Raw genomic sequence first — 12,685 nt, forward strand, 5'->3', positions numbered from 1 at the left:
GGACTGCTTGGGACCTGAGGTGTTCCGGATGTCGGATTTTTCCAGATTTCGGAATATTTTCATAAATGAGATACCTTGGGCATGAAAAGTTACTGGCTTTGGTTTTTTCAAAGGTTTGATTTAAAGTATATAATCAAATAAGCATTGAATTCACTCAAACATGGCATTTTAGGTGAAATAATCTCATCATCTCAGTTGCTGAAGCCTAGGCAGCATTTCTCTCTTTCTCTTCTCATCTATTCCTGTTTGTTCATATTTATTCTGCTAGATCTTTACTCATCTGTTTCCTGTGTGCCCCTGTTATCTCTTAAACTCTTGTGTATATATACCTTTTAAAAAAAACTCCTTCTTTCGTCTTCCCCCCTCCTCCCCCCTCCTTTCCTTTCCTTCCCTCCTGCTGGGAGCGAAGTTTGAGAGTAAACAAAAGGCAGATAGCAACTAAAAGGAGAGCTTCTCTCTCTGTCTCTGTCTCTCTCTCTCTCTCTCTCTCTCTCTCTCTCTCTCTCTCTCTCTCCCCCCGGATTTCAGGGCTTTCTGGATTTTGGGAGTCCGGATAAAGGATTCCCGACCTATAGTTGGATAGGTGTAAGAAAGATGCAAGGCAGCAGCTCTTAGAAGGCTCAGCCATATGTAGGTGGGAAACACTCTAATGGTCATTTCCTTACTCAGTTTTGCGGATGTTGTACTAATGTATTGGACAGTATGAACTTCAGTTTTCCACAGAGAGTATTTCTGACTCCCTCCTATCCTTGCTGCTTCTTAAAATGCTGCCTGCAGTTTGTCAGAGGTAGAGTTATTTGTGCTTGGGAATTTCCCAGAGATGCCAAGTGGCATCTTAGCCACAGCAGAACTTTCAGCTGCAAGTCTTCATATGGGCTGATATTCCTCAAAGAGTATGGTATCAATCCACTCTGAATTCTTGCCTTATTTAGGGCCTTCGTAGGCCAAGAACAAAAAGAAAGAGAAAATGGAAAGCCTATTCTGAAAACTGCGGGAAATCTTTAAAGGATAGTTAAAGTATAGACATGAGCTGCACTCACCACTGCAGTAAGCATCACTTAAGACAGAAAAGTCTGTTCTCAGAGATGCTGAAGAGCCAATGAGGATGACAACTAGGCTCTTCCATCTCCTCGAGGCCAGTGTGGTGCAGTGGTTAGAGTGCTGGACAAGGACTGGGGAGACCTGAGTTCAAATCCCCACTCAGGCATGAAACTCACTGGGTGTCTCTGGGCCAGTCATGTATCTTTCCACCTAACCTACCTCACAAGGTTGTTGTGAGGAGAAACATAACCATGCACACTGTTCTGGGCTCCTTGGAGGATGAGTGGGATATAAATGTTAAAAATAACTAAAAATAAAAATAATAAATATAACCTCTCCCCTCTCTCAGAAATGTCTGAGAAACCTCACTCACTCTCTCAGAAACCCCGCTACTAATACAAGTTCCCATCTCCCACCCCAAAACAATCTGGTCTTAGTGTATCTGTTTAGTTCTTCTGTTTAGGTTTTCTCGAGGTAAGCTTTGCAACACTAGCCTTGCAAGAAAGCCTTTCCCTTGGGAGGAAGTTGGCAACTTGGATCCTGCCTCCTGTCATGCCAAAGGGCTTGACTTCCCATTGGCTCAGTCTTTTATCCCGCTCCTCAAGGAGAATGGAGATTTGCAGGTAAACTACAAACTAAATCTCAGTTTATCTAGTGGAATTGTGAGCGGTTGTGTTCTGCATCTTATTGTTCCATAAGTAGTTTCCTTGAACTTTCTATTGCTGTACTATAGTTTTAAGTGTAAAGTATAGAATAATAATTTCATTTATTGAAATTTAAAATTTCTGCTTTAAATATGAATTTACAAAACATTGCATTAAAATCTATTTCATTAAAATGTTACATTGATAAAATTTTAAAATGGTTCATAACATTAGCTTTCAGTTGACTAATTAACACTATGTCATTTTAACAGTCGTGTTGAATTAAAAAGATTGTGTGAAATCTTCACAAGGATGTTTGCAGACCCTCATAGCAAGGTGTGTATTATTTTGTTGCTTATTGATTTGAGAACATCTTCAAGTTTTATGTGTGAATGCTGCTATACAGAGTATTTTCAACTGTGAAACAGAAAAATAATTTTATTATGTCTATTATGTAACCATTCTTTAAAAAACAAACACACCTACAATCATTAGCAGAAGCATATGAGTTTTAAAAAATTATTTATAGGTTCGCAGTCAGAGAAGGTAACCAACACCGCCCATAACATTTTTTGACATAGTTATAATTGCTGGTGGTCCAAATCTTTTAGTGGTGCAAGAATTGAGATGAAATCAAGTAATATCTTTTACTGGACCAGTGTTTGACAGAAGCGGAATATGTTCTTCTTTGTCTAAAAAAGATAAACACTGAATCAGTAACAAAGTGTGCGTAAAGAATCAGCTGATCACTAGGACAGATTTAGTTTTAATAGCATAGGAGTGGTCTGGAAAGCATTCTATTAACCCATTAATTTTGGTATTCCAGATACATGTGTTGCAAATACCTAATGGAATGATGAACTTGTGAACCTCATAGGGTTATGTAAAATATACCATATATCGTATCTTTAGACTTTCCTTTTGTGTACCGCATAGGGCATCTCATTGACATTTATTTCCCTCACCTAAGAGGAGCATGGTTCTTATGATGGGTTTGGAGAAGTTTAAGAGGACTTCTTGAAGGCCAGAAAAGGAGATAGTGCTGGTTCCAATTCAAAGTGCTGGTTCTCACCTTTTAAAACCCCTCAGGGCTTAGCACCTGTTTACCTTCAGGACCGCTTCTCCTGGCCAGTCCCGTCCCATGAGATCTTCTCAGGTTGCCCTTCTTTTGGTCCCTGGTCTCAGAGAGGTCCATAGTACTATGGCCTGTGGAAGGGCTTTCTCTGCTGCTGCCCCTTCACTTTGGAATTCTCTTTCCTCCCAGATTCGGTCTGCCTCTTCCCTTGCAGCCTTTAAAACCTTACTGAAGACATTTCTTTTCTGCCAGGTGTTTGCCCTTTAAATCTTTTTTTCTTTTTTTAGTTCTCGGATGCTTTTCTTGTATTGTACACCACCCTGAGTCTGTGGATTGGGCGGTATATTAAATCTTTTAATTAATAAATACAGGAAACATTTCCTTTGCAATATCTTCCACTGAATTACAGTGGTCTAATAATTTGTGAATTATAGTATCAGTGATATATGACCATGGTGATAGAGTTTTCTTATAGCAGATTGTTCAGAAGTATTTGCTAATTCTGAATTACAGCTAACTTCTCTGTGTGTGAAAGTGATTTTTAGTCTTAAGTAGATATATCAGACTTGCTCCTTAGAGCAGATTATTTTGTACCCAAGGGCTTTGTAGAGAAGATCTTGGTGAACTGCAGCTGAGGTCTTTGTGACCTGTGTATTACTTTTGTGCAAGAGGTTCCACTGTTAATATTAATTGTGGTAGAAAAGATCTTGTGGGAAGCAATTGGTGCTTCATTGTCAGGTATGGAATCTGTTACTGTCTGGGAATAAGTTGAAATTGTCCAGTAATGTTTCTTCCAATTACGTGCTTTTTCTGAGTAAAAACTGTAATCTAAAATGCACCCAAGGCATGTTGTGAAACTCGTCCACACAATTGTAGCCACCACAGTAGACTAGCCTCTGTTCCTATATCCCAGCTACTCAGTGCTCTGTTCCCCTTTATCTGGCAATATGGCAACAGAGAGAGAAAACTTCAGTCACAACAATTATTTGATTATGTGAGCATAAACACAGTTTACTATGTTAAATAGCTCAACATGCACAAATCAAGTGATAATTATTGAATCTCCCTGTTTAGATGTCACTGTGTTTGTGGTGAGAGGAGAGTGGAGGCTGGGAGGAACAAGAATGAAATATGAGTCCAGGACCTGTGTGTATGCATGTGGGAGGTGGGAATATCCCAACCTGCTAGTTTGTTTCCCAGGCATTTTAACAGACTGCAAAATTGGAGACACATTGCTAATCACCATCCTGCCTCAGATGTTAAGCTGTATATGTCTTGAAAACTGGAAAGAAATATTTGGATCCCAGTTGGATCAGGGTGTTAGCACATTAATAGCATAGTCCTTTTACTGTTGGCTAAACAGTAATGGGATAGTTCAGTATTTCAACTTCCAAGTCAATACGTTTATAATTTACAGAGACACAGGGCCTTGCCAGCAGCTGCCCTGCACTGTTGCCTGCCTGCACACAAGCCACACCTCCAGTTTCAGCGTCAGGTACACGTTGACGCAGGGGGTGTGGCTAGCACTTGTAAGGGAGGACGCATTACTCCTTTCCTGCTTATTCCCAACTGACACTTTGTTTGACATCTGGGTGCTTTTTCTGTCTCCCTTGCTCCAAGAGAGGAAGCAGGGGGGAAGCACCTAGATGGCAAACGAAGCGCCAGCTGGGAGCGGGCAAGGGGCCTCAACTTGCACTCCAAGCCAATGAGCACATCACTTGCAGGCTGAGTGCAGGAGGAAGACTAGGTGGTACTCGGGGAGAGGAGCGAAGGGGCCTGTGGCAGGACCCCCGGACCCAGATGGCCCAGGAACATTTCTCCCCCTTTGTCCAACGGTGGCTATTGCACTGATAGTTCATGGTTTTTATAGATTATTTCTTGCAGTGATGTTCAGCAGTATTAATTTGCAACTTGCAGAAAGCACACATTTAATGGGGATGTGTCCTAACAAAAAGCAATTACAAGTCACCTGGTTTTTTGTTTTGTTTACTTTTTTGCTGACATATGCTCATATGGAACTGAAATCAAGACTTGAAATGCCTATTTGACCACACACCCCAAAAGAGACAACAGCCATGTTGACTGTCCTGTGACATCAGCGATGCTGTCTTTCTTTGAGGCCTGGTCATTCCAAGTATGGAGAATTAAGTTTCCTGCAGTAATCTGACCCCAAGCAACCATGATTTTCAAAAACCCAGAAGGTACAAATGTTGTATAGTACCACTGTGCAACAACACAACAAGAAGTACGGGGGAGGGGGTATTTTGCATGTACTTACTGAAAAGAAGCAGTGGAAAGCTTGGGTAGATGCAGTGAGAAGAGAGAAGGTATTCATTGAGAAATCTGTGGCGTTTGTATGTCAGGACCATTTAAGTGTTAGTACAAATATATTATGAAATGCTTATTATCCTCCAATATTGTATTTTTATTTATATATTTGTTCTATCTTTAAAAAAATGGAGCAACTGTATGGATAAAAGGTGGGTATGAACAGTTTCATAGGAGTGGAGATGAGGGGAGTGAATACCACAAAATTAGTATTAGAGCTAATTTTATAACGCAAAAAAAATCCTCTCCCTACAAAATTGCCTTCATATCGCATACCACTATGAGGGGGTAATAATTTTTATGTTTTCTGCCTCTAAAAAGTGGGACAGGGAAGCAACTATGTGGATAAGGGTGGGATGAACAGTGCCTCTTACCTGCTTTTCTTTTTCTTTCTTTCTTTCTTTCTTTCTTTCTTTTTCTTTCTTTCTTTCTTTCTTTCTTTCTTTGCCTTTTGCCCAAGTAACAGCTGAGAAGAATTTCGACCAGGGCTCTTCCCCAGGAAAGAGAAATTCCTTGAAAATAAAGGGCAGCCATTACTACATTTGAATTATTTAACCCATGTTTCTGAGGTAAATTGGGCCTAGTCTATCACATAGGCCTCAACTGCGGCTTCTATACAACAGTGACCTCTTCCTTCATTTTGTTTCATTTTACCATCCTCATGGTAAAGCTGCACCATTTGGGTGTCTGCCATCATGACTAAAAGTCCTGAGCCCTCTGACCCTTACAAGGAACTTAGCAACCTCTTCTGTTTATGACTAACAAGGCTGGACAGTTGTAAAAGCCAAATAGGAGCACTGAGGCCTGGCAGTTCTGAGGTAATATGAAAAAAGGCCACTGTCAGATAGAAGGAATGAAGGAAGAGGCTACTGTCACATCTAGGCAGCCAAGGTCTATATGATTGAGCCTGTTCCCCTATTTACCTCCAAGACATGAGTTAATCATTCAAGTGTAATTATAGTTGGCTTTTATTTTCAAGAGATTTCTTATTCCCTGGGTGCATATTTTACCAGCCCTGACAAAAATTTTCCTCAGCTGTAACTAGTGAAAGACAAAAAGAGCAGGAAACAGGCACTGTTTACCCTCTGCTTTTCTTTGCACAGACACTCCTTTTGTTTTTTAAGGGGGAGAAAAATCAAAAGTATTTTTCACTAGCATGCCATGTAAGAGGGCAATATTTTGGGGAAGGGTGATTTTTTTGAGTTATAGAACTAGTTCTAATACTATCCTTTTGGTCTTCACTCCCCTCATCTCCTCTCCAACATGATCTTCATTGCCAGTGAATAAATTTGTGATCGTGCAGGAATCTACAAATGGCAGATTTTCTGAGTTTTCTTTTATAAATATTTTCCTGGCCATTTTCAGCCATCAGTGCAAAACAAATCCACACAACTCAGTCAGTCTTCACACACATATCAGAAGGCTGAGGTTTTGATCCTACAGGGTAGCACCAATCATGCTCTACCACACAGCCTACTTTGGTATCCCTAGGAGCTGCCCATGGGGGGAAACTGGATGTTTAGAGTTTCCCCATTGCTCCCTATGGTCAAAACAAACTTCACTCACAGAGTGCACTGCAACTTCACAGAGTGCAACTTCACAGAGTGCAACTTCACTCACAGAGTGCTCTCACTTCAGAAGCATACAGTAAAAGGGAATCTGGCCTCCCAACAAAGAACACACATTTCAAACACAGTCCAAAAATGGCCAAAAAAGAATCACTGACCCAGAATCCACTGCTAGCCACAGTGCCTGTGCTGCAGCAACATCAGTGGTACATGTCCTCACACACACAATTAGAACTATTTGAATTACTTCCTTGCATTGCAACAGCTGCCACACTAGCACCCTTAGCAGCAAGCATAGCCATATGCTCAACCAGAGCAGCCACATTCTGACTGAGTATACCATGAAGTGCAGATTGCAGAACAGACCAGAGCAGTGAGTGAAGCACAAGTTAGTATCAAAGCCAGACATGCAGCTCATCACAGCAATCACCAAGAAATATTATATGCACACACAGAGAAAGAGTTGCCATTGTCCATTTCTCATCACACCACTATCTCACAAACAAATCAAACCACAACTCAAGGAAGGTGGGCATCCAAGTTTTGCCTTTGTCAGTCTGTGATCCACAAAACCAGATAGTTAAAATAGCAGCAATAGTGCAGCATATTATACTTGGTGTGTAATGACCTGCATTGGCCAACTGACCAGCAGCTGAGAAACCACTCTTTTCAGAGGGTAAGGGAAAGCTGACAGACATGAACAGAGATAAAGTGTAGTCACAAAATGTTGCAAGAAGTCAATACCAGGGATTCCACAGTCGTCAAGATCAGGGGTGAACATGAATTGTGGTTAGTCACAACAAACAGGTCCAGATTTCCAGGTCAAGGTTGCTCATGGTAAGGGCTGGTCACCGTGGACATTGTTTCCAGCACAGACCCAGCTTTCTCTCTCTGTCCATTCAGTCATGTCCAACTCTCGGTCACTCTATGGATAACTGCACTCCATGCCGTCCTATCTCGGACAGCCATAGTCATTCCAGTGTCATTTTTTTATAACATCCAGCCACCAAATACAAAGCCGTCCCCGTCTCCTTCTCCCACTGATTGTTCCCAGCATAATTGTCCTTTCGAGTGAGTCAGCTCGCATGACATGACCAAAATATGTCAGTCTGTGTTTGGTAATCTTAGCTTTTAGCGATATTATTGGTTTAACTCGATCTAAAATTTCCTTATTTGTAATTCTCACTGTTCATGGGATATGCAACAATCGCCTCCAGCACCAGCTTTCAGGCTGCTCTAAATAGGCATTGTGCTGAGAGTCCTGCCCATGATTGCAGCTGAGCCTTGTAAGCAAGATGCAGCCGGGTCAGAGCTGGAACACCTGTTCCTTCTGGCCAGCCTCTCCAACCTACAGTGTTCCTCCCTCTGAGCCTGTACTCTGGCCAAACGTCGCTGTCGGGGATTTGGGGCAGGCATCTCAACTTCAGCAGCCTCGGAGGCTTCATCAAGGGGAGGGAGGAAAGGAGGCAGAAGGGCCTGCAAGCCTGTCAGCTCTGGCTCTGCTGAGTTGACCGGAGTTTTAACTTGCTCTGGGTCTTCACCTAAGGAATCTTCCTCCACGACCCCCATGGAAGTAATCACACAGTGCTGAGAAAACTATGAAATCAAACCTTACTTACTTGCTGATTTTATCCTCTTCAAGAGAGCCACACTATAAGGGCTCTCTCTGCTTCCCAGTTCCTATACATTCTGAAACGCCCTTATTTTGGATTCTGTCCATTCCTCCTCCCTCCCCCTAGCCAATGGCAACAGTTGTTGCCCATGGCAACACTTGATTTGTATGATAACAATCCAACCAAGAAGCAAGGAGATCACAAGCCAATTGGAAGCCAGTGCCAGAAAACCAATCAGCATGGGGAAAACCAGCCTCCAAAATGGCACTCGAAATGTTGAATTGTTTCTACCCAAAGCAGGGTTGTTTTGTTCTGAGCTCGAAGCAGGCTTTTTATTTATAGGGCATTCCGTTTTGTGCTCGAAATACTCCAAACGGCCCATTTCAAGTCGAAAATTTTTGACGTCAAAATGTTTTGCACATCCCTAGTGTTTTTGCTCTGCCGGGGAAATGTGAATCTTTAATCAGGGTTTAAAAACAAACTACTTCACTAAAGATGAAAAAAATCGCGTGCTGCTTAATGAAATAATATTATTAAAAATACTGTATGAGATTTAAGAGGCATCCTCATTACATGAGGGACGTAATCAACATCTGACCGATCTCATTGTAAAAGTACAGTATTTTCAGTGTAAATTGTCTGTGTCTAAGTATTTCAGCTACAGTTTGTGAAACTTTTGAATGTGTTTTTTGAGTTCAGTAGGCTTTCTGGTAAGTATGTATAGGCTGCAGCCCTGAGATCTTGTAACCGAGGTTCAGTTGAGGCTGTTCACAGAACCACACTCTGGAATCTTTCCCTGATTAGATTAGATGCAGTTATAGGAATGCCTTGCTTGTGTACCAGGTTCCCACTCACTCAGTCATCCATGTTGATTTATTTTAGAACACCATTATGAATGTCTCACACAATAGAATTTTAATGGGAGCCCATTAGATGTTCGTTGAGCACCCACTTGAAGCAAATACTTGAGGTCTTTTGCATATTGCAGAAATATTGCTTCAGTGTCTATATTGCAGAATATCTATATTGCAGAATATCTATATTGCAGAAACATGCTTCAGGCAGTCATAATCGCCCCTAGCACATTTCTGTTGGGTGCCTAAAGTTGTTTTTTCTTAAAATATGCACTTCAAATGTTACGGATTTAGTGGGTGTCCAGTGCAGTTCTGTATTATAGAGTTGTTACAACTACAGTGTTTGAAGCAAGACTTTCCTAAACGATTTTAGAAAATGCTTATAAGCAGTTTTTTTCTTCAGATACCTGAGTGAGTTTTAAAGGTTGGAGCACCTGGTGAGGTGTGGGGGGCGGGGAGAAAAACAGACAGGGATAGACAATGTGCTTATATACATTGAAATTTGATAACTGAATTTAATCATTGTGAAAACCATTTATCATATTTTCCTTGTACAGGAACTATGCGGACGGCAACTAATTTGTGTGTTTTATCTTCCCCCTCCCCCTTTTTTCTTTTTGCATGCTGTCCCCTGTGTTGGAACTCTCTGTAGAGAGTAAGTTGGTTCAATATTTGTTGGAACCCTAACCTTACTGCATGACTGAAATTAACCCCTTTTCTCTATTTTTCTCTTTCAAAGAATGTGTGCAGTCTAGCTATTTGCTTTATAAAATCCTTGCAATTATTATGCTTATTATGCAGTTAATTATGCTGAAATGATTTTGGATGTGCTTTTCTATACTAATTAACTGACTTTTTTTTTGGTTTGGACTTCTGCTGTGTATTGTGGTGATTGGCGCATCTGACTTTCACATCACCTAAGAAAAGATCTTGTTACAGCAAACTATACAACATTTTTTTCCCCTTCACTGTTCAATTTCAGCTGCAAATATATGATTTCCAGGACTTGTTTTTAGGAGACTGTATCAGTCAAGGCAGTAATAAAATAAAAATTGACAATTCATACTATAAACTTCAGCTGTCACATTTTGGTTCTCACTTCCTTGGTTGCCTAGGCTTTTCCTAAACACAGTACTAGTCCTTTCCAGAGCACACAGTGGTGACCCTCTGCATTCCATTGCAGCTACGCTCTGTGCACAGAGTGAAGGGAAAGAGGAAATCTTGCTAGGTAGTGAAGGAGACATTGCTAGCTTTGTGCATGCTCTGTTAATGGAGCATTTAGTGTGTCAGGACACCACTACTGCTATCCAGAACCACTTTGATCACTTTCAGTGTTTTTACATTCATAGCCATAGTTTAAAATGCACTTTTTAAAAAATGCAGCACTTACCTGTCTGACCCTGTTAAATTGGCTTCCTCAGTCTTAAATTGCATTAGCATCGCAATATGTGCATCACTTGAAATTCTGTGTTTATCAATTTTAATTTTAATGTCAGGTGTTGTATTTCCTCTATTAGTGAAAGTTGCTTTTAGGAAACTGCTATGTGCAATTTTCCACTATTACTCTATTTCATTTGGGTCCATTTAAATAGTACCTAGAGGCATATGGCTAGCATTGCAGCTGCATGTATTTCTGCTGCTTGTCTCTGAATTGGAAGTCCCAAGTTTGAGCAAGTGGTGCCCTGAACCTGTTCTCGGTAGACAGGTTCAAGAGACCTAGTCATGCAACATACCCTCCACTGAACATTCTTTAAGGCTGGGGATGTGGTTAAAGTTTAATTGGCAGTATGCATAACAGCCTTTGAGGAGACTGTTGGACAGTAATAGGATATGGAGGCCTGTGACCCTCAAATATCTTGGCATGCTTGGGCACCCTCACCTGTTTCACAGTCACGTGAATTTTATTCTCTCTCTCTCTTTTTGGGGAGAAAATATTGTAGTTCATTTATGTACTCTAACTAAACTTAGAGTAGTTCTTTGAGCAAAAGATACAACTTTTTGAATTCCAATTGAAACGTATTTTGTACTTGATAAAAATGTTGGATTATGCCTTGGAAGAAAAACAGTGGCATATAGTGGGGGGCGGGGGGGAACTGAATTTCTTCCTAGGAAAGGTAATATCTTCTGTTGCTACAGAATTTTTTTCAAGTATCTTTTTGGTTTTTGGACTCAGATACAGGCTTCTCCTTGGTCAACTTCATGATTTTGTATCCCTGATAGCAGCCCAAGATATGTTTGAACCTCAAGGAAGGTGTCAAATCCCCCCTTATCTCTTCCTCCCCTCCACAATATACCCTTCATGGAAATGGAGGCAACTTATCTTTTAAAGGCTATGTTAGGCAAAGCAGCATGGGGGGGAAAGTTAGAACAACAAAGATAGGATTTATGGCAAATGAAAGAGCTACTGTGCATGTCACTGACAACAGCAATACAGGGTGAAGACGAGGGATGTCTGCCTGCCTATAGTTATGCTGCCCATGGGGTTGGGCTGCCTAGAGTGATTCTGTCACTGGCTCTGCTGGTTGGAACAGAAGGTAGCAGGTAAGGGGTAGTGGTAATTCCAAATCTACTGCTCACCCAAATTCGCTGCTTGAAGGTGCTTCACCAGTCATTATTAATGAGATGGCCCTGGCATTCTTCATGATTTTCCTCTTCAGCAATGATCTTCCAACATCTACAGATTGTGCAGTTACCATTGTGTAGTTCATTGAGAACTTGTAGTGAAAGTTTTGTATCTTGTCTTCCAAAATAGTAGTAATATTTCATTGTAAAAGTATCAGAAGTGCCTTCTGCTGTTTCCACCTGCCATTTTTAATTGAAGACTTTTGTATACCAGGTTTAAGGACAATAAACCTTATCATACTTAACACTGTACTTTATTTGAGAAGGCACTTGTACACTTATCCTGCTTTAAGACTGATAGTGTTTTGTATGGAGGTATCTGCAAGTCTGTTTCGCTAAAGACTTGTCATAACGTCTTGGCTTTTGATTTGTTTTTTTAAAAATATGTGGTGTGTGCAAGACTGCACAACTAACAACCTAAAGTAGTGTTTCTCAAATGGTGGGGCAAGATCTCTTCCCCTAGTGAAACAAATTATGTTGATGACTAATTGGTAATATATACTTATTAAGAACCTAGGCTCAAGGTTTCTCCAGAATACAGACTCTGATCCCACAGGGATTATTGAAAGGGAAACATGTATTTTTTCAAGTATTTGACTGCAGTGCTTCAGGTTGGCAATGACTAATCGAGTTGTGGGAGGATATGTGTGTAGAAGTTGTGCAAAGGTGGTGGAGCAGTATAAGGGAGTATAGGAGTTACGTGGGTAGTAACGAGCTGAGCAGGGCAGACTTACTCAGGAGGTTTCTAAACTGATGTGTATGGGATGATCTAGTACATCTAGAAAGGGGCACCCTTTCTTAAAGTTTGAGGGAAACTTATTTAAATTATATCCACAACATTCAGTGCAACAGAAAATACCAAAGCTGTAAGAGAAAAAGTTGCGCCAGTCATCACAGCATTTCTTTACCCAGTGAAGCTGCATGAAGTACTAATTTTCAA

The 12,685-nt window shown here is 40.9% G+C and overlaps 1 protein-coding gene across 42 annotated transcripts in view; it reads left to right on the forward strand.

Annotated features, from left to right (window-relative positions):
* Positions 1-12,685, forward strand: part of CLASP2 (cytoplasmic linker associated protein 2) — a 193,847-nt gene that overhangs the window by 146,270 nt on the left and 34,892 nt on the right. For all 42 annotated transcript variants that reach the window (XM_053263355.1, XM_053263378.1, XM_053263356.1 and 39 more), the window contains one exon: positions 1,958-2,021. In XM_053263355.1, coding sequence (XP_053119330.1) covers positions 1,958-2,021 — 64 coding nt within the window. The remainder of the gene's footprint in view (positions 1-1,957; positions 2,022-12,685) is intronic.

Source organism: Hemicordylus capensis, chromosome 6 (assembly GCF_027244095.1).
Source record: "Hemicordylus capensis ecotype Gifberg chromosome 6, rHemCap1.1.pri, whole genome shotgun sequence".
In the NCBI taxonomy this organism is placed as follows: Eukaryota; Metazoa; Chordata; class Lepidosauria; order Squamata; family Cordylidae; genus Hemicordylus; species Hemicordylus capensis.